General features: G+C 39.1%; 1 protein-coding gene across 1 annotated transcript in view; it reads left to right on the forward strand.

The window, feature by feature from the left end:
• The window catches only part of HMCN1 (hemicentin 1), a 543,624-nt gene extending 524,582 nt beyond the window's left edge, over positions 1-19,042 (forward strand). Inside the window, 2 exon segments of the mRNA XM_007451144.1 lie at positions 16,535-16,661; positions 18,197-19,042. Of these exon segments, the coding sequence (XP_007451206.1) occupies positions 16,535-16,661; positions 18,197-18,563 (494 nt within the window). The 3' untranslated portion in view covers positions 18,564-19,042.
• The last annotated feature ends 4,088 nt before the right edge of the window (positions 19,043-23,130 follow it).

The following is a 23,130-nucleotide window of genomic DNA, read 5'->3' on the forward strand; positions in this document are numbered from 1 at the left end:
TTTTGGCTGCATTGGGTCTTCGTTGCCACGCGCGGGCTTTCTCTAGTTGCGGGCTCAGTAGTTGTGGCACACGGGCTTAGTTGTGGCACACGGGCTTATTTGCTCCGCGGCATGTGGGATCTTCCCGGACTGGGGCTCGAACCCATGTCCCCTGCATTGGCAGGTGGATTCCTAACCACTGCACCACCAGGGAAGCCCCGTTAGCCAGATTTTTAAGGGTTATATTATGTCATATTCTCATTAGAGGATTTTTTCTTCTGTAAATTATTCCCGTTTGGTTTTTTTAATTGCCCTTGTCACTCCTTCAGTTCAAAACATTTTTCAGCTTTCACTTGTACTCCAGAGAGTGGAAAATAATGTGCACAAATCAGAAACAGGTGTCATTTAAAATGTTTGCAATTTAAATGAGTTATATATTTTTGTGGTTTTAAAAAAAGACATGAGCGACTTCCCTGGTGGCACAGTGGTTAAGAATCCGCCTCCCAATGCAGGGGATATGGGTTCGATCCCTGGTCCAGGAGGATCCCACATGCTGTGGAGCAACTAAGCCCGTGTGCCACAACTACTGAGCCTGCGCTCTAGAGCCCGAGAGCCACAGCTGCTGAGCCCATGTGCCACACCTACTGAAGTCCGCACACCTAGAGCCCGTGCTCTGTGACAAGAGAAGCCGCTGCAATGAGAAGCCCGTGCACCACAATGAAGAGTAGCCCCCACTCGCCGCAACTAGAGAAAGCCCGCGTGCAGCAATGAAGACCCAATGCAGCCAATAATTAATTAATTTTTTAAAAAGTTGTCTAAGAAAAGACATGAGAGACAACGATTATGACCTTTAAAGACGTCTTTACTCTAAAGAATAACTTGGAGTCTTTATAGCTTTAGAAAGTGTTTGAGGCATTTATGAGGAACAAAATGCTACTTTTCCTTCACAGATAAATTTTTGAATCTTTATACATTAGTGATAGAAACGTCAGTAATAAAAGGGATATTAAAGTGAATTTGACATTGAATGAGGACAAAGACTAGTCTAAAGTGGAAGTCACCAGACTAAAAAATGAAAAACAAAAAAGATGACCAATTATAATTTGCCCCAGAAGCAGAGAGGAGAAACTAAAAACTCCGTATGCTAATTTTAAGCACCATTAATCTAATTCTAAAACTGTAAGAACACTACATGTTGGCATTGCATTTGAAATGAGTGTTCTAATCTATCCAAGTTTTTAAGAAGCAATTCATAATGTTTGTCAAGAATCTGAATTACTCTACACCCTCTATAAGACAAATGTTTCAAGTATGCTTATCCTAAATTACTTTTTTAATGTATCCAGAGCACTTGGTTAAATGCATTCATATGTTCTAAAGCTATTATTGTGAAAGTTTTTCAGCTCATCTTGGTATTCTTTTCTTGTAGCAATAATATTTATGTTATGAAATCCCTATACTTTAATTTTTATCATAATAATTTTCTAATAATATTTTATAAAAATAAAACATCACCACACTGTCAGTTAACAGAAGACAGTCTGATCATCTTTTCTAGCTTCTTTTTTTAAGACCAATGAGTAAAGTGAATGAACAGAGTGACTAGAGTGAATGCCTACAGGATACTTACTCCTGAGGAGATAGCAGTAGACAGAAGACAAAGGAGGGCTGCCTTCCCCAAAGCTCAAATACTCTATGAAAGCTCTTCTATAGGAAGTGTACATTATTATGGAGCTAGAGACAAACACTTTGTATATTAGATTCTCCTATCTCTGACAGATTTATTTGCAGCCAGTGAAAATCTGTGATAAGGTAGCTGTTCTTATTATGCCTGGACGTGTGTCCAGATTCTGGCCTCCAATCACCATTTTCATGGACCCTAGCAGCCCACTGGCCTCCATGTTTCTGCATGAGTTCACTCTAAAAATTGAAGCTAAAATGAAATTTGGAGTATGGATGAGCAGGGAATTTTTTTTATGAAGAGAAAAGAAGATAAGATTAATTGAATTTCTTTCACATTTTCCTAAAGGGCTTTTCACTTCATTCTGAGACATTCTCATTTTGTCAAGGAGATGGAGCACTGCTGGCAGATAAAATCATAATTAGAAATTGGTTTACAGAGACAAAAGGCAAGATTTAACTGAAATAAAACATGTTTCACTCTGTTCCATTCCTGGAAGAAAACTAGTCCTAATATAAAATGAGTAATAGAAAGCACATTATGTCATTATCAGCACATCTAAGTAACTAAAAAGTCAAGTAAGTGATTTACTCCATATCATTCTAGCTTAATATCTTTTGACTTTGTACAGACTATTGTTAAGTTTAAAGAAACTAATTACACTGTATGTTATTTCCTTAAGAAATGGAATATATTTGGAACCAAATCTAAAAATAATCATTTTTGACACAGAAATGCAAATGGCATTTCTGGACAAGATGGTGGAGTAGATGGATCTTGAGCTCACATCCTCTCAAAAGCACAACAAAATCACAACTAACTGCTCAACAACCACTGATTTAAAAAAAGACTGGAACCTACCAAAAAAGATAGTCTACATCCAAAGACATTACAAACAGAACTATCATACGACCCAGCAATCCCACTACTGGGCATATACCCTGAGAAAACCATAATTCAAAAAGAGTCATGTACCAAAATGTTCAATGCAGCTCTATTTACAATAGCCAGGACATGGAAGCAACCTAAGTGTCCATCAACAGATGAATGGATAAAGAAGATGTGGCACATATATACAACGGAATATTACTCAGGCATAAAAAGAAACAAAACTGAGTTATTTGTGGTGAGGTGGATGGACCTAGAGTCTGTCATACAGAGTGAAGTAAGTCAGAAAGAGAAAAACGAATACCGTATGCTAACACATATATATGGAATCTAAGAGGAAAAAAAAGATCATGAAGAACCTAGGGGTAAGACGGGAATAAAGACACAGACCTACTAGAGCATGGATTTGAGGATATGGGGAGGGGGAGGGGGAGGTTGTGACGAGGTGAGAGAGAGGCATGGACATATATACACTACCAAGCGTAAAGTGGATAGCTAGTAGGAAGCAGCCACGTAGCACAGGGAGATCAGTTAGGTGGTTTGTGACTGCCTAGAGGGGTGGGATAGGGAGGGTAGGAGGGAGGGAGACACAGGAGGGAAGAGAAATGGGAACATGTGTATATGTATAACTGATTCACTTTGTTATAAAGCAGAAACTAACACACCATTGTAAAGCAATTATACTCCAATAAAGATGTTAAAAAAAATAAAAGAAGACGAAACCCAACGAGACGGTACAAGGGGCTCACTCGCAATATAGTCAAACCCCATGACCCCCAGGTGGGCAACCCACAAACTGGAGAACAGTTATATCACAGAAGTTCTCCCACAGGAGTGAGTTCTGAACCCCATGTCAGGCTCCCAGCCTGGGGGTCTGGCATTGGGAGAAGGAGCCCCTAGAGCACTTGATGTTGAAGGCCAGCAGGGCTTGAGTCCAGGAGCTCCACAGGAGTAGGGGAAACAGAGACCCACTCTTGGAGGGTGCATACAAGGTCTTGTGTACACCATGACCCAGGGCAAAAGCAGTGACTTCATTAGGAGCCTGGGCCAGACCTACCTGCTGGTCCTGGAGGATTTCCTGAGGAGGTGGGGGGCAGCTTTGGCTCACTGTGGGGACAAGGACACCAGTGGCAGAGGTATGGGGGATTATTTATTAGCATGAGCTCCCCTAGAGGCTGCCATCTTGGTACCATGATCTGGCCCCACCCAACAGCCTGTAGGCCCCAATGCTGGCCACCTCAGGCCAAACAAGCAACAGGGCAGGAACAGAGCCCCGCACATCAGCAGACAGGCTGCATAAGGACTTCCTGAGCCCACAGCCACCTCTAGACATGCCCTTTGACATGGCCCTACCCACCAGAGGGTCAAGACCCAGCCTCACCCACCAGAAGCAAGAAAACTACAGTCTGGAAGCCTGCAGAACTGAGTCCACAGACACAGATAAGAACCTACCCCAGGACTAGCTGGTCCCTGGCCCTTGGTGACAAGAAGGGAGTGTACTTCTGGGACACATAGGGCATCCCCTACAGGGAGCCACTTCTCCAAGGTCAAGAAACATAACTAACCTTCCACATACCTAAAAATACAAATAGAAATCTAGACAAAATGAGGGAGAGAGGAGTATGTTCCAGACCAAGGAACAAGATAAAACCCCAGAAGAACAACTAAGTGACATGGAGATAGACAATGTACCTGAGAAGGAGTTCAGAGTAATGATCATAAAGATGATCCAAGAACTCAGGAAAACAATGGATGCACAGAGCAAGAAGTTACAAGAAGTTTTTAACTAAGAGTTAGAAAACATAAAGAACAACCAGAGTTGAATACAATAACTGAAGTGCAAAACACACTAGAAGGAATCGGTAGCAGAATAAGTGAGGCAGAGAATGGATAAGTGAGCTGGAAGACAGAGTGGTAGAAATCACTGCCACATAACAGAATAAAGAAAAAAATGAAAAGAAATGAGGATAGTTTAAGAGACCTCTGGGACAACATCAAACGTACCAACATTCACATTGTAGAGGTCCCAGAAGGAGGAGAGGGGGGAAAGGGCCTGAGGAGATATAAAGAGATAATAGCCAAAAATTCCCTAACTTGGGAAAGGAAACAGTAACCGATGTCCAGGAAGTGGAGAGAGTACCATATAGGATCAACCAAAGGAGGAACATGCCAAGGCACATAGTAATCAAACTGACAAAGAGAAAATATTAAAAGCAACAAGGGAAAAGCAACAAATAACCTCATGGGGCTTCCCTTGTATGTTATCGGCTGATTTTTCAGCAGAAAATCTGGCCAGAAGAGAGTGGTACAATATAAATAAGGTGATGAAAGGGAAAAACCCACAACCTAGGATTCTCTACCCAGAAAGGCTCATTCAGATTTTGATGGAGAAATCAAAAGCTTTACAGACAAGCAAAAGCCAAAAGAATTCAGTACCACCAAACCAGCTTTACAACAAATGCTTAGGGGATGTCTCTAGGTGGAAAAGAAAAGGCCACAACTAGAAACAAGAAGATTACAAAATGGAAAAGCTCACTGGTAAAGGTAAACCTACAGTAAAGGTAGGAAATCATCCATATTCAAATATGATATCTAACCCAGTAATCGTGAGAAGACAGTAAAAACGCAGGATACTTGAAGTGCACTTGAAATTAAGAGATCAGCAACTTAAAACAATCGTGTGTATATATATATAGACAGCTATATGAAAACCTAATGGCAAATGCAAACCAAAAATCTATAATAGATATACACACAAACAAAAAAAAGTGGAATCCAAACACAATTCTAAAGATAGTCATCAAATCACAAGAGAACAAAAGAGGAAGGGAAGATAAAACACCTACAAAAACAAATCCAAAAGAATTAACAAAATGGCAGTAAGAACATACATATAAATAATTACCTTAAATGTAAATGGATTAAATGCTCTAACCAAAAGACATGTTTACAAACGGATGAATTGACAGAAAAACAAGACTGGTATATATAGAGTCTACAAGAGACCACTTCAAATATAGGGACACATACAGACTGAAAGTGAGGGAATAGAAAAAGGTATTCCATGCAAATGGAAATCAAAAGAAAGCTGCAGTAGCAATACTCATAACAGACAAAAGAGACTTTAAAATAAAGACTGCTACAAGAGACAAAGAACACCACATAATGATCAAGGGTTCAATCTAAGAAGAAGAGATAACAATTTTAACTATATTGGGTTGGCCAAAAGTTCTTTCAGGTTTTTCCTTAAGATGTTACAGAAAAACCCGAACGAACTTATTGGCCAACCCAGTATATGCACCCAACATAGGAGCACCATAATATGTGAGGCAATTATTAACGGACATAAAAGGAGAAATTGACAGTAGCATAGTAATAGCGGGGGACTTTAACACCCCATTTATATCAATGGACAGATCATCCAGACAGAAAATCAGTAAGGAAACACAGCGCTTAAGTGACACATTAGACCAGATGGACTTAATTGATGTTTATAGAGCATTCCATCCAAAGCAGCAGAATACACATTCAAGTTCAAATGGAACATACTCCAGGACTGATCACATTCTGAGCCACAAAGCAAGCTTCAGTAAATTTAAGAAAGTTGAAATCATAATCAAGCATCTTTTCTGACCACAATGCTATGAGATTAGGAATCAACTACAAGAAAAAAACTGCAAAAAACACAAACACATGGAGGCTAAACAGTATGCTACTAAACAAATGGATCACTGAAGAAAGCAGAAGAAATCAAAAAATACCTAGAGACAAATGAAAACAAAAACATGACAATCCAAATCCTATGGGACACAGAAAAAGCAGTTCTAAGAGAGAAGTTTATAGCTGTACAAGCTTACCTCAGGAAATAAGAAAAGTCTCAAACAACCTAACCTTACACATAAAGCAATTACAGAAAGAAAAATAAACAAAACCCAAAGTTAGTAGAAGTAAAGAAATCATAAAGATCAGAGTAGAAATAAATGAAAGAGATGAAGAAAACAGTAGAAAATATCAGTAAAACTAAAATCTGGTTCTTTAAAAAAGAATGAACCTATGTATATGTATAAATGAATTACTGTGCTATACATCTGAAACTAACATAACATTGTAAATCAATTATACTCCAATAAAATTTTTTTAAATAAAATAAAAATAAGTCAAAGTATTAAAGTAAAAATAAAAAATAAAAGCCGGTTCTTTGAAAAGATAAACAAAATTGATAAACCTTCAGACTTGTCAAGAAAAAAAGTGAGAGGGCCCAAATCAATAAAATCAGAAACGAACAAGGAGGTGTTACAACTGAAACTACAGAAATACAAAGGACCATACTAAAAGCAACTATATGCCAATAACATGGACAGCCTAGAAAAAAATGGACAGATTCTTAGGAAGGTACAATCTCCCAAGACTGAATCAGGAAGAAATAGGAAATATGAACAGAATAATCACAAGTACTGAAATTGAAACTGATTAAAATATTTCAAACAAACAAAAGTCCAGGACCAGATGGCTTCACAGGCAAGTTCTATGAAACATTTAGAAAAGAGTTAGCACCTATCCTTCTGAAGCTGTTCCAAAAACTTGCAGAGGAAGGAACACTTCCAAACTCATTCAATGAGGCCACCATCACTCTGATACCAAAACCAGGCAAAGATACCACAAAAAAAGAAAAAACACAGGCCAATATCACTGATTAACATAGGTGCAAAACTCCTCAAAATACTAGCAAACTAAATCCAACAATACATTAAAAGTATCATACACCATGATCAACTGGGATTTACCCCAGGGATGCAAGGATTTTTCAATAACCACAAATCAATCAGTGTGATATACCACAGTAACAAGTTGAAGAATAAAAACCATATGATCATCTCAATAGATGCAGAAAATGCTTTTGATAAAATTCAACATCTATTTATGATAAAAAAAAAAAAACCTCTCCAGACAGTGGGCATAGAGGGAACCTACCTCAACATCATAAAGGCCATATATGACAAACCCACAGCTAAAATTATATTCAATGGCAAAAAGTTGAAAGCATTTCCTCTAAGATCAGGAACAAGACAAGGATATCCACACTCCACTTTTATTCAACATTATTTTGGAAGTCCTAGCCATGGCATTCAGAGAAGAAAAAGAAACAAAAGGAAGCCAGATTGGCAAAGAAGAAGTAAAACTGTCACTATTTGCAGATGACATGATACTATACATAGAAAATCCTAAAGATGCAATGAAAAAACTACTAGACCTTAATAAATTCAGTAAAGTTGCAGGATACAAAATTAATACACTGAAATCTTTTGCATTTCTATACACTAACAATGAAAGATCAGAAAGAGAAATTAAGGAAACAATCCCATTTACCATTGCATCAAAAAGAATAAAATACCTAGGAATAAACCTACCTAAGGGGGGGAAAAAAAAACTTACCTAAGGAGACAAAAGACCTATACTCTGAAAATTTTAAGATGCTGATGAAAGAAATCAAAGATAACAAACAGATGGAAAGATATACCATGTTCTTGGATTTGGAACAATCAATACTGTCAACATGACTATACTACCCGAGGCAAACTGCAGATTTAATGCAGTCCCTATCAAACTACCAATGGCATTTTTCACAGAACCAGAACAAATAATTCTAAAATTTGTATGGAGACACAAAAGACCCCAAAGAGCCAAAGCAATCTTGAGACAGAAAAACAGCTAGAGGAATCAGACTCTCCTACTTCAAACTATACTACGAAGCTACAGTAATCAAAACAGTATGGTACTGGCACAAGAACAAACATAGATCAATGGAACAGGATAGAAAGCCAGGAAATAAACCCACACACCTATGGTAATCTACAACAAAGGAGGCAAGACTATACAATAGAGAAAAGACAGCCTGTTCAATAAGTGATGCTGGGAAAGGACAGCTACATGTAAGAGAATGAAATTAGAACATTATCTAACACCATGCAAAAATAAACTCAGAATGGGTTAAAGACCTAAATGTAAAGCCAGATACTATTAAACTCCTAAAGGAAAACATAGGCAGGATACTCTTTGACATACATCATAGCAATATTTTTGAACCTGTCTCCTGAGTAATGGAAATAAACATAAAATAAAATAAACAAAGTAGGAACAAATGGGACCTCATTAAACTTAAAAGCTTTTGCAGAGCAAAGGAAACCATAAACAAAATGAAAAGACAACCTACGAAATGGGAGAAAATATATGTGAACACTGCTACTGACAGGGATTAATCTCCAAAACATACAAGCAGCTCATACAGCTCATGACCAAAAAAAACAACCCAATCAATAAATGGGCAGAAGCTCTAAATAAACACTTTTCCAAAGAAGACATACAGATGGCCAAAAGGCACATGAAAAGATGCTCATGCCTAATGATTAGAGAAATGCAAATCAAAACTACAATGAGAATTTGTCCATTTCTTCCAGATTAAATGGGACCTAATGAAACTTCATAGCTTTTGCACAGCAAAGGAAACCATAAACAAGACCAAAAGACACCCCTCAGAATGGGAGAAAATATTTGCAAATTAATCAGCTGACAAAGGATTAATCTCTAAAATTTACAGGCAGCTCATGCAGCTCAATAACAAAAAAATAACCAACCCAATCCAAAAATGGGCAGAAGACCTAAATAGACATTCCTCCAAAGAAGATATACAGACTGCCAACAAACACATGAAAGAATGCTCAACATCATTAATCATTAGAGAAATGCAAATCAAAACTACAATGAGATATCATCTCACACCAGTCAGAATGGCCATCATCAAAAAATCTAGAAACAATAAATGCTGGAGAGGGTGTGGAGAAAAGAGAACCCTTTTGCCCTGCTGGTGGGGATGTGAATTGATACAGCCACTGTGGATAACACTATGGAGGTTCCTTAAAAAACTACAAATAGAACTACCATATGACCCAGCAATCCCACTACTAGGTATATACCCTGAGGAAACCAGAATTCAGAAAGAGTCATGTACCAAAATGTTCATTGCAGCTCTATTTACAATAGCCCGGAGATGGAAACAACCTAAGTGCCCATCATCGGATGAAAGGATAAAGAAGATGTGGCACATATATACAATGGAATATTACTCAGCCATAAAAAGAAACGAAACTGAGCTATTTGTAATGAGCTGGATAGATCTACAGTCTGTCATACAGAGTGAAGTAAGTCAGAAAGAGAAGGACAAATACCGTATGCTAACACATATATATGGAATTTAAGGGGAAAAAAATGTTATGAAGAACCTAGGGGTAAAACAGGAATAAAGACACAGACCTACTGGAGAACAGACTTGAGGATATGGGGAGGGGGAAGGGTGAGGTGTGATAGGGCGAGAGAGAGACACGGACATATATATACTAACAAACGTAAGGTAGATAGCCAGTGGGAAGCAGCCGCATGGCACAGGGAAACCGGCTCGGCTCTTTGTGGCTGTCTGGAGGGGTGGAATAGGGAGGGTGGGAGGGAGGGAGACAAAGAGGGAAGAGATATGGGAACATATGTATATGTATAACTGATTCACTCTGTTATAAAGCAGAAACTAACACACCATTGTAAAGCAATTATACCCCAATAAAGATGTTAAAAAAAAATTCAAAAAAAAAAAACCAAAAACTACAATGAGGTATCATCTCACACTGATCAGAATGGATCTCATCAAAAAGTCTCAAAATAATAAATGCTGGAGAGGGTGTGGATTAAACAGCACCCTTCTACACTGTTGGTTGGAATGTAAATTGATACAGCCACTATGGAGAACAGCACAGAGGTAACTTAAGAAGCTAAAAGTAGAGCCACCATATGATCCTGCTACTTTACTCCTGGGCATATATCCAGAGGAAACCATAATTCGAAAATATACATGCACCCCAATGTTCATTGCAGCACTATTTACAATAGCCAAGACATGGAAGCAATCTAAATGTCCATCGACAGAGGAATGGATAAGGACAATGTGGTATATATATACAATGGAACGTCAGCCATAAAAAGAATGAACTGATACCATTCGCAGCAACATAGATGGACCTAGAGATTTTCATACTAAATGAAGTCAGAGAATGACAAATATCATATGATATCATTTACATGTGGAACCTAAAAATAAAATTGAACTTCTATACAAAACAGAAATAGACTAATAGACATAGAAAACAAACTTATGGTTACCAAAGGGGAAAAGGGGGGAGGGCTAAATTAGGAGTTTGGGATTAACATATACACACTACTATATATAAAATAGATAACCAACAAGGAACTACTGTACAGCACAGGGAATTATACTCAATATTTTGTAATAACCTATAAGGGAGAAGAATCTGAAAAAGAATATATATACATATATATGTATGTATAACCGAATCACTTTGCTGTTCATCTGAAACTAATACAACATTGTAAATCAACTGTACTTTACTAAAAAAAATTTTTTTTAATCTGAATGGAAACTGATTCCCAAAATATTTGCCTGCTCTCATACTGCTGGGAATTTTCATACACTACCAGGGGAATACAGATAGCACGGTTTGAAACTATTGCTCTAAAATACGATTCTTAACTTTGGGGTCTTAATCCTTTAAATTGTGTTGAACTCTATGACTGATAAATTTTCTGGAAGGAGGGTCCAATCTCAGCCTTGTTTTATCTCTCTTGCTTACTCATGCATGTGTACCTACACACTCATACACAGAAACATTTTCATTCAAAGATCTCCTGATGTTCAAATATGGACCTCAAGTTAAGAATCATGGCTTAAAAACACTCATTTTCAGAAAGCTCAAAAATAAGTTGCTCTTAGCTTCATCTTGAATGCTTCTTAATTTTGGTGATTTAAGAGTGTTTTTATTTAACAACTTTGCATAGAAAACAAAATAAAGAGCATTTCATTTGCATGTCCCCCCAATATCCTAGGGAGAGATACTTTAGGGAGAGCATACCACCTGAAACAACTGAGGCTGGCTCCTACACAGTTCAGATTTGATCAAACTTGGATTATAGTTCTTGATCCTGTTTTTTTTTCTTCTTTATTCCATCTCTCTCCACAAGATGTGAATGACCTGTACAGTCTCCCCTAAATTTATAACTTCTTTATAACTTTATAACCCTGCTTCCCACTCAACAATTTGAACTTACAAAAGAAAATACTGGGGAAGGATCAAGGATCACTCATGTTTTGTTTTGTTTTGTTTTCTTCTTGCGGTACGGGGGCCTCTCACTGTTGTGGCCTCTCCCGTTGCGCAGCACAGGCTCCAGACACGCAGGCCCAGCGGCCATGGCTCACAGGCCCAGCCACTCTGCAGCATGTGGGATCCTCCCGGACTGGGACACGAACCCGCGTCCCCTGCATCGGCAGGCGGACTCTCAACCACTGCGCCACCAGGGAAGCCCGATCACTCATGTTTTAAAGAGATTCTTCACTTTACAGAAAGGTTCACAAGTGCCCTTTAAATTTTTAGCTTGTTTTTAGTGAACTTAAAGTATTATTGGCTTTACAAAACTCAAATGCAATCTGTTTCTAAATATAAAGAAGAGGTTTCTTAGTAGCTTCCCTTCTACTTTTATAGCTCTTATTTTTCAATGTCTTTTCACATATGTTTAAAAAAACTTAGAGTGCTCTCTTCAGCAGCACATATACTAAAATTGGAATGATACAGAGAAGATTAGCATGGCCCCTGTGCAAAGATGACACGCAAATTCATGAAGCGTTCCATATTGTTCTGTCTACAAGAGACCCACTTCAGACCTAGAGACACATACAGACTGAAAGTAAGGGAATGGAAAAAGATATTTCATGCAAATGGAAACCAAAAGAAAGCTGGAGTAGCAATTCTCATATCAGACAAAATAGACTTTAAAATAAAGACTATTAGAAGAGACAAAGAAGGACACTACATAATGATCAAGGGATCAATCCAAGAAGATATAACAATTGTAAATATTTATGTACCCAACATAGGAGCACCTCAATACATAAGGCAAATACTAACAGCCATAAAAGGGGAAATTGACAGTAACACATTCATAGTAGGGGACTTTAACACCCCACTTTCACCAATGGACAGATCATCCAAAATGAAAATAAATAAGGAAGCACAAACTTTAAATGATACATTAAACAAGATGGACTTAATTGATATTTATAGGACATTCCATCCAAAAACAACAGAATACACATTTTTCTCAAGCACTCATGGAACATTCTCCAGTATAGATCATATCTTCGGTCACAAATCAAGCCTTGGTAAATTTAAGAAAATTGAAATTATATCAAGTATCTTTTCCAACCACAATGCTATGAGACTAGATAACAATTACAGGAAAAGATCTGTAAAAAATACAAACACATGGAGGCTAAACAATACACTACTTAATAACGAAGTGATCACTGAAGAAATCAAAGAGGAAATCAAAAAATACCTAGAAACAAATGACAATGGAGACATGACCACCCAAAACCTATGGGATGCAGCAAAAGCAGTTCTAAGACGGAAGTTTATACAAATACAATCCTACCTTAAGAAATGGGAAACATCTCAAACAACCTAACCTTGTACCTAAAGCAACTAGAGAAAGAAGAACAAAAAAACCCCAAAGGTAGCAGAAGGAAAGAAATCATAAAGATCAGAAAAGAAATAAATGAAAAAGAAATGAAGGAAACGCTAGCAAAGATCAATAAAACTAAAACCTTGTTCATTGAGAAGATAACAAAATTTATAAACCATTAGCCAGACTCATCAAGAAAAAAAGGGAAACACTCAAATCAATAGAATTAGAAATGAAAAGTAACAACTGACACTGCAGAAATACAAAAAATCATGAGGGATTACTACAAGCAACTCTATGCCAATAAAATGGACAACCTGGAAGAAATGGACAAATTCTTAGAAATGCACAAACTGCCAAGACTGAATCAGGAAGAAATAGAAAATATGAACAGACCAATCACAAGCACTGAAATTGAAACTGTGATTAAAAATCTTCCAACAAACAAAAGCCCAGGACCAGATGGCTTCACAGGCGAATTCTATCAAACATTTAGAGAAGAGCTAACACCTATCCTTCTCAAACTCTTCCAAAATATAGCAGAGGGAGGAACACTCCCAAACTCATTCTACGAGGCCACCATCACCTTGATACCAAAACCAGACAAGGATGTCACAAAGAAAGAAAACTACAGGCCAATATCACTGATGAACATAGATGCAAAAATCCTCAACAAAATACTAGCAAACAGAATCCAACAGCACATTAAAAGGATCATACACCATGATCAAGTGGGGTTTATTCCAGGAATGCAAGGATTCTTCAATATACGCAAATCTATCAATGTGATTAACCATATTAACAAATTGAAGGAGAAAAACCATATGATCATCTCAATAGATGCAGAGAAAGCTTTTGACAAAATTCAACACCCATTTATGATAAAAACCCTGCAGAAAGTAGGTGTAGAGGGAACTTTCCTCAATATAATAAAGGCCGTATATGACAAGCCCACAGCCAACATCATCCTCAATGGCGAAAAACTGAAAGCATTTCCACTAAGGTCAGGAACAAGACAAGGTTGCCCACTCTCACCACTCTTATTCAACATAGTTTTGGAAGTTTTAGCCACAGCAATCAGAGAAGAAAAGGAAATAAAAGGAATCCAAATCGGAAAAGAAGAAGTAAAGCTGTCACTGTTTGCAGATGACATGATACTATACATAGAGAATCCTAAAGATGCTACCAGAAAACTACTAGAGCTAATCAATGAATTTGGTAAAGTAGCAGGATACAAAATTAATGCACAGAAATCTCTGGCATTCCTATACACTAATGATGAAAAATCTGAAAGTGAAATCAAAACACTCCGATTTACCATTGCAACAAAAAGAATAAGATATCTAGGAATAAACCTACCTAAGGAGACAAAAGACCTGTATGCTGAAAATTATAAGACACTGATGTAAGATATTAAAGATGATACAAATAGATGGAGAGATATACCATGTTCTTGGATTGGAAGAAACAACACTGTGAAAATGACTCTGCTACTCAAAGCAATCTACAGATTCAATGCAATCCCTATCAAACTACCACTGCCATTTTTCACAGAACTAGAATGAAAAATTTCACAATTTGTATGGAAACACAAAAGACCCCGAATAGCCAAAGCAATCCTGAGAACGAAAAACAGAGCTGGAGGAATCGGGCTCCCTGACTTCAGACTATACTACAAAGCTACGGTAATCAAGACTGTATGGTACTGGCACAAAAACAGAAAGATAGATCAATGGAACAGGATAGAAAGTCCAGAGATAAACCCACACACATATGGTCACCTTATCTTTGATAAAGGAGGCAGGAATGTAAGTGGAGAAAGGACAGCCTCTTCAATAAGTGGTGCTGGGAAAACTGGACGGTACATGTAAAAGTATGAGATTAGATCACTCCCTAACACCATACACAAAAATAAGCTCAAAATGGATTAAAGACCTAAATGTAAGGCCAGAAACTATCAAACTCTTAAAGGAAAACATAGGCAGGACACTCTATGACATAAATCACAGCAAGATCCTTTTTGACCCACCTCCTAGAGAAATGGAAATAAAAACAAAAATCAACAAATGGGACCTAATGAAACTTCAAAGCTTTTGCACAGTAAAGGAAACCATAAACAAGACCAAAAGACAACCCTCAGAATGGGAGAAATTATTTGCAGTAAAGCAGCTGACAGGATTACTCTCCAAAATTTATATGCAGCTTAAAAACAAAAAAACAAACAACCCAATCCAAAAATGGGCAGAAGACCTAAATAGACATTTCTCCAAAGAAGATATACAGACTGTCAACAAACACATGAAATAATGCTCAACATCACTAATCATTAGAGAAATGCAAATCAAAACTACAATGAGATATCATCTCACACCAGTCAGAATGGCCATCATCAAAAAATCTAGAAACAATAAATGCTGGAGAGGGTGTGGAGAAAAGAGAACCCTCTTGCCCTGCTGGTGGGGATGTGAATTGATACAGCCACTGTGGATAACACTATGGAGGTTCCTTAAAAAACTACAAATAGAACTACCATATGACCCAGCAATCCCACTACTAGGTATATACCCTGAGGAAACCAGAATTCAGAAAGAGTCATGTACCAAAATGTTCATTGCAGCTCTATTTACAATAGCCCGGAGATGGAAACAACCTAAGTGTCCATCATCGGATGAAAGGATAAAGAAGATGTGGCTCATATATACAATGGAATATTACTCAGCCATAAAAAGAAACGAAATTGAGCTATTTGTAAATGAGGTGGATGGACCCAGAGTCTGTCATACAGAGTGAAGTAAGTCAGAAAGAGAGAGCCAAATAGAGTATGCTAACACATATATATGGAATTTAAGGAAAAAAATGTCATGAAGAACCTAGGGGTAAAACAGGAATAAAGACACAGACCTACTAGAGAATGGACTTGAGGATATGGGGAGCAGGAAGTGTAAGCTGTGACAAAGCGAGAGAGAGGCATGCACATATATACACTACCAAACGTAAGGTAGATAGCTAGTAGGAAGCAGCCGCATAGCACAGGGAGATCAGCTCGGTGCTTTGTGACTGCCTGGAGGGGTGGGTTAGGGAGGGAGACGCAAGAGGGAAGAAATATGGGAACATATGTATGTATATAACCGATTCATTTTGTTGTAAAGCAGAAACTAACACAGCATTGTAAAGTAATTATACTCCAATAAAGATGTTAAAAAAAAAAAAATTAGAGCAGTCTGGGAAATAGCACACCAGGAGTCAGGATCCCCACTTTGTGGGTGAGCAAGCTTAAGTGCAGCTACCAAGTTCATTCATGGCGAGGAGAAAGCTAGCACTCAACGTTCCAGTCCAGTATCCACAGTTCCTGCCCTGATGATGTGTTCTGACCCGAGTTGCTGATGGCGCATGTTCCTTGTGCTCTTGTAGATGTTGATGAGTGTCTGGAGCAGAATGTGCACTGTGGGCCGAATCGCATGTGCTTCAATATGAGAGGAAGTTACCAGTGCATCCAGACGCCCTGTCCACCCGACTACCAACGGGATCCTGTGTCAGGGTATGTGTTGCCTTCTCTTCCAAGACATGCTTTTGAAAATCCTTCCTCTCTCTCCTTGACCAACAACCCCTGTCTGCAGGCATGTTGCACTCACAGGAAGTCAATAGCCCCCCCAGGGGATAGAGAGTTACGGTGTGTTCCTTCTTCAGTGACCTGGCAAAAAATGAGCTCATTCTGCAGCAGCCACTGCAGCTGAAACCATCACTTTGAGCTGCAGGGTTTCTTGGAGCAAGTCTCCGCAGCATGTAATCCACCAGGCAACATCTACAATTCTGCCTCAGCAGGAAGTGTTTTATAGGGTGATAGAGCCTGCTTTTCTTTGAAACTGTCTCATTTCCGTTGGTGTTGCCTCAGGGTTTTCAGGGCTCTCAGCCGTTAGAGCGCTCCAAGAAGTATCATGGCTGTTATGGTGATGAGTCAGCATGACTCCATGAGAGCGGGGAAGGAGAGCAAAGATGAGTCAGTGGTCTGTGCATCCACATCTCATCTTGCTTACGTATCCTGCTGTCTGAAACACTGTCCTTTCTGGGTTCTGAATAAACCACTCTTCTATTTTCTCCCTCCCCTTACAGAAATGTTGTATTCTGTTTAGGTACCAAGTTAGTGGGGTGCTTGGAAAATGAGAGAATAGCCATAATGAATAGGATCCACTAATAAGGTGGTTCTGAAACCAAATGCTGGTTGGATCTCACACTTTGTTTTCCTCTCAGCGGTGACTACCATGTTACTGTAACATGGTCAAGTGTGGACTGGCCAGGATCCATCAAAAACCTATTTGTAATCTGTCCGAGGGTAATAGGAAGGAAAGGGAAAAAATTAAAAGTGCAGACTTAGGATACTTTTAAAAATACTATGACTGAAGAATCCCTATCTTCAGAACATGGTCCTTTGTACTTTTTTTTTTTTAGTTTTACTCTTTATTACCAGTGATTTCTGACACACAATTTAAAAGTCATGATGACTCAAAAACAACCACTGTGGGCCCTGGGAAAAGAAAATATAGTATTTTTAATCTAAAATCATGTGGAAGGCAAATACAGAAGGAAGTTTTTTTTTCAGGAGTCCTAATTGACCTTTTATTATTTTTAGAAAAGTAAACCAAATATCAGTATATTCTGTTTCCACTTTCAAATAGTCTTAGGGTAGATGTTAAAATTTTAAAATCATTTACATTCCTCTCTTTAAGAAGTCCTTGTTTCCAATATATGTGCAGATGCTTCTCTTTCCAAAACTGACTTTTCATTTTAAAGGCAATCTTGTGGTACTCATACTTTCTTCAATGGTTCAAAAGCTTCTGATTTTAATAGAGCTGAGAGAGAGATATATGACTCTAGACCAGCACACTCTCATCACCATCTGGCATCTGGTTTCCATTAATGACACAGAACATGGGGTGAGCCTTAGTGCTTTGCAGTCAGACTGTCTCCTGCCTTTAATGCCCAAAAGTTGTCATGGATCACAATCACCTGCATCATGCTTTCTCCTACTTCCAAGCCAAGATAACTGTATACATTTCATGTGTTTGTTTTCCTTAGGTTCTGCCTCAAGAACTGTCCACCCAATGATTTGGAATGTGCCTTGAGCCCGTATGCCTTGGAATACAAACTTGTCTCCCTCCCATTTGGAATAGACGCCAATCAGGATTTGATCCGGCTGGTTGCGTACACACAGGATGGAGTGATGCATCCCAGGACAACTTTCCTCATGATAGATGAGGAACAGACTGTTCCTTTTGCCTTAAGGGATGAAAACCTTAAAGGAGTGGTGTACACAACACGACCTCTACGAGAACCAGAGACCTACCGCATGAGGGTTCAAGCCTTATCCTACAGTGCCAACGGGACCATTGACTATCAGACCACATTCATAGTTTATATAGCTGTGTCTGCCTATCCATACTAAGCAGCTCTCCAAAGCCTAATCCACATAATTAAACTGCATATATCATGGGAATCAAGTTCTCTTCCAGATTACTGTCTCCTGAACAGTTGCAATCTTGGCAACTTGAAAATGGTGCTGTGATCTTTTGTGTGCCTTCCTTGGTACTGCTGAGGTATTTTCATGATCCCACCATGGTCATATCTTTTGGTAAGGTCTAGAAAAGTCCCTTAGTATTTTATTTATTACACTGGAGCAGTTACTTCGCAAAGATTATTCTGAACATCTAACAGGACCCATCAGTGATGTGTTATAGTAACATAGTAGCTAAGATAATTTTCTGTAAAAAAAGAAAAAAAAAAGCCAAGTGGATTTGAGCATTTAACCATTTTTAGAATAATAAAACTGGTTGCTATGTGTTTTGATCAAAGCTTACTGAGTAACTTATGAAGATGCTTTTTTATGTATTAATACTTTATAATAGGACTTACATACTTATGTTCACTTAGGAAAGAAAGAAATACCACTCATGGTAGAAATATAGTACAGCTTCTAGAAAGTTTTGATACCAAATGATGCTCACCTTGATTGAACATCCAAAATAAGGAGATTATTTTCAGTGACTTTGTGGAACCGGCTGAACCACTTAGGATAATAGGAAAAAAATATTTTTGTCCTCAGTGATTATTTATGGCATGGATCTTTGCTCTAACATTTTTGACATGGCCTTCCATTCAGTTAGCGCCATAACTTTTTTTTAAGTCTTTATTGAATTTGTTACAATACTGCTTCTGTCTTATGTCTTGGTTTTTGGCCATGAGACATGTGGGATCTTAGCTCCCCGACCAGGGATTGAACCCACACCCTCTGCATTGGAAGGCGAAGTCCTAACCACTGGACTGCCAGGGAAGTCCCATCTCCCTAACTTTTACGTTCTAGACTTTTTAAATTTTCCTGTCAATTGGAAACAATTTTTTTTTAAATACCAGTGGGACAGTTTTGTTTTTCTTGACAATCTTGTATGTTCAAATTAGCATAAACATTAAACGTCAATACACTGTAAATGGTGGTAACAGACTCTGGAAGCAATTGCCAGGATGTATTCTATTTTTATGAAGTGTACATATATTTCCTTCGTGTGTATTTTCTATATAATATCTTGATGGACTCTTTTATAAAGTTATTTTATAAGAAAATAACATTGTTACAGTAAAACCTGCCTAAATAAAATTTTCACATCCTTTTCCTTAACGTTTTTGAAAACCTAAAATTTGTTTCCTTATAGCTAAAGTATTAAAGTTTATAGACACACATACATATATGTGTATGTCATACATAGCATAATTCAATCATCACAACTCTTGAGATAGTATTATTCACATTTTATATGTCAGGATCCTAGGATTCAGATAACTTATGTAACTTCCTTAAGACAACACAGCTAATTATTCACAAAAATGTCATACCTTCTACCTCCCATGACTCCAACTTAAACAGTATCTCTATTTCATGACAGTTTTCTCACCTAGCTAAACAGTTTTGTATCACATAAAGTGACTTCATCTACCTGTGATAGGTAAAAGGCTAACAAAGGTCTGATCATGGCCTATGATTGGAGAAGGTTTACCTAGATCACATTATTCAAAGAAACTTGGAAAAATCATCTAGTCCACAGCCAGGCAGTCAGGAGGGTGATTATCTAAATCAATGTTTGCCAAAGAATATTCTACAGAACAATAGCCCAGGTAAGGTACTTTGAGTCAACTGAGTTCCAGTATCAAGAAGTTTGTGAAACACTATATATCATGTCCTCCTATTAAATATTTACTGTGAGTACTGATACTTAAATAATCTTAGAAATTCAGTAGTAAACAAATTTAAATTGTTCAAGTCCACAATTACCAAAATATTTAATCACAAACATTTGTCCCCAGTATATTGTAATATATCACTGAACATTTGGAGAATGCTGGTTTAATATAATCAAGATATCTGCTCAACTCCTTAGTCCTTAGAAAGGATACTTTACAGCCTACTTTGGTAAACAATTCCAGCACATGACCTTGACCATTGAGCTTCTTAATTGAACCACGCTGACTTTAACACCCCACTTACGTCAATGGAGAGATCATCCAGACAGAAAATCAATAAGGAAACACAGGCCTTAAATGATACATTAGACCAGATGGACTTGATATTTATAGAGCATTCCATGGAAAAGCAGAATACACATTTTTTTCAAGTGCACATGGAACATTCTCAGGATAGATCACATGCTGGGCCAGAAAGCAAACCTCCGTAAAGTTAAGAAAATTGATATCTTATCAAGCATCTTTTCTGACCACAACGCTATTAGACATCAACTACAGTAAGTCCCCTACATGCAAATGAGTTCCATTCCAAAAGCGTGTCCACAAGTCCAATTTGTTCATAAGTCCAACAAAGATAGCCTAGGTACCCAACTAACACAATCAGCTATATAGTAATGTACTGTAACAGGTTTATAATACTTTTCTTACAAAGAATACATAAAAAAACACAAAAAACAAAACACTTTTAATCTTACAGTACCTTTAAAAGTACAGTAATACAACAGATGGCATACAGGGGCCAGCATCGAGTGAACAGGCAAGAAGACTTACTGACTGGAGGCAGGAGAGGAGGTGGGAAATGGTAGAGCTGAAGGATCATCAGCAATAGGAGATGGAGAGCAAAGGGCAAGCTGCAATTTCACTCAAGCCTGACATCGATGGTGCAGGTTTTGGTTCCTTGCTGGATTCAATTTACCCTCTTGAAAAAAACCATCCTGTGATGTCTGGGTAGTAGCTCTTTTTTTCTCATCACAGATGACATGGTAGCCCTGGTTTGCATTCTGGATGGCTGCTGCAACCTTCATGTACTGTTCTACATTTGGGTCCTGGGCCTCAAAAACTAACAGTGCCTCCTCAAATAAAGAAAATTCCCTTGCCATTTTCTGCATTGTGAATCTCTTCAGTTCTTCAGTTACTTCTTCCTCTTGTCTCTCTTCATCCTTTCTCTGGGCCTCCAATTCCTGGCACTTCTCAGCAGTACCAGCTACATCCCCGCTGCTTTAACGCTTGCTTCTGGACATCCCGGGCTTGAAATAAAGGTACTGTGCTACTGTACTCTATACAGCACTGTACAGTAAAGTCCACAAAAGCACAACCACTTGTAGAGGAAGCACGCACATGACAATGTACACCAGACATGTGAACTAACTTACATGATTGGACATACAAATGCACGTTCACATCTTAGAAAGTTCACAACTTAGGCTTCGGGAAGATGGCGGAAGAGTAAGACGCGGAGATCACCTTCCTCCCCACAGATACACCGCAAATACATCTACAAGTGGAACAACAACTACAGAACACCTACTGAACGCTGGCAGAAGACCTCAGACCTCCCAAAAGGCAAGAAATTCACCACGTACCTAGGTAGGGCAAAAGAAAAAAGAATAAACAGAGACAAAAGGATAGGGATGGGACCTGCACCAGTGGGAGGGAGCCGTGAAGGAGGAAAGGTTTCCACACACTAGGAAGCCCCTTTGCGGACGCAGACTGTGGGTGGCGGAGGGGGAAAGCTTCGAAGCCTCGGAGGAGAGCACAGCAACAGGGGTGCGGAGGGCAAAGCGGAGACATTCCCGCACAGAGGATCGGTGCCGACCGGCACTCACCAGCCCGAGAGGCTTGTCTGCTCACATGCCGGGGCGGACGGGGCTGGGAGCTGAGGCTCAGGCTTCGGTTGGACCGCAGGGAGAGGACTGGGGATGCCGGCGTGAACACAGCCTGAAGGGGGTTAGTGCACCACGGCTAGCCAGGAGGGAGTGCAGGGAAAAGTGTGGACCTGCCGAAGAGGCAAGAGACTTTTTCTTCCCTCTTTGTTTCCTGGTGCGCGAGGAGAGGGGATTAAGAGCGCTGCTTAAAGGAGCTCCAGAGACGGGCACGAGCCGCGGCTAAAAGCTCGGACCACAGAGACGGGCATGAGACGCTAAGGCTGCTGCTGCCGCCACCAAGAAACCTGTGTGTGAGTACAGGTCACCATCCACACCCCCTTTCCGGGGAGCCTGTGCAGCCCGCCACTCCCAGGGTCACGTGATCCAGAAACAACTTCCCCGGGAGAACGCACGGTACGCCTCAGGCTGGTGCAACGTCACGCCGGCCTCTGCCATCGCAGGCTCGCCACACACTCCGTACCCCTCCCGCCCCCGGACCTGAGTGAGCCAGAGTCCCCGAAGCAGCTGCTCCTTTAACCCCGTCCTTTCTGAGCAAAGAACAGACACCCTCCGGCGACCTACATGCACAGGCGGGGCCAAATCCAAAGCTGAGCCCCGGGAGCTGTGAGAACAAAGAAGAGAGAAGGAAATCTCTCCGAGCAGCCTCAGAAGCAGCGGATTAAAGCCTCACAATCAAATTGATGTAACCTGCATCTGTGGAATACATGAATAGACAATGAATCATCCCAAATTGAGGAGATACACTTTGAGAGGAACATTTATGGTTTTTTTTCCCCTTTTCCTCTTTTTGTGAGTCTGTATGTGTATGCTTCTCTGTGAGATTTTGTCTGTATA

This window comes from Lipotes vexillifer, unplaced genomic scaffold (genome assembly GCF_000442215.2).
Source record: "Lipotes vexillifer unplaced genomic scaffold, Lipotes_vexillifer_v1.1 scaffold343, whole genome shotgun sequence".
Taxonomy (NCBI): domain Eukaryota; kingdom Metazoa; phylum Chordata; class Mammalia; order Artiodactyla; family Lipotidae; genus Lipotes; species Lipotes vexillifer.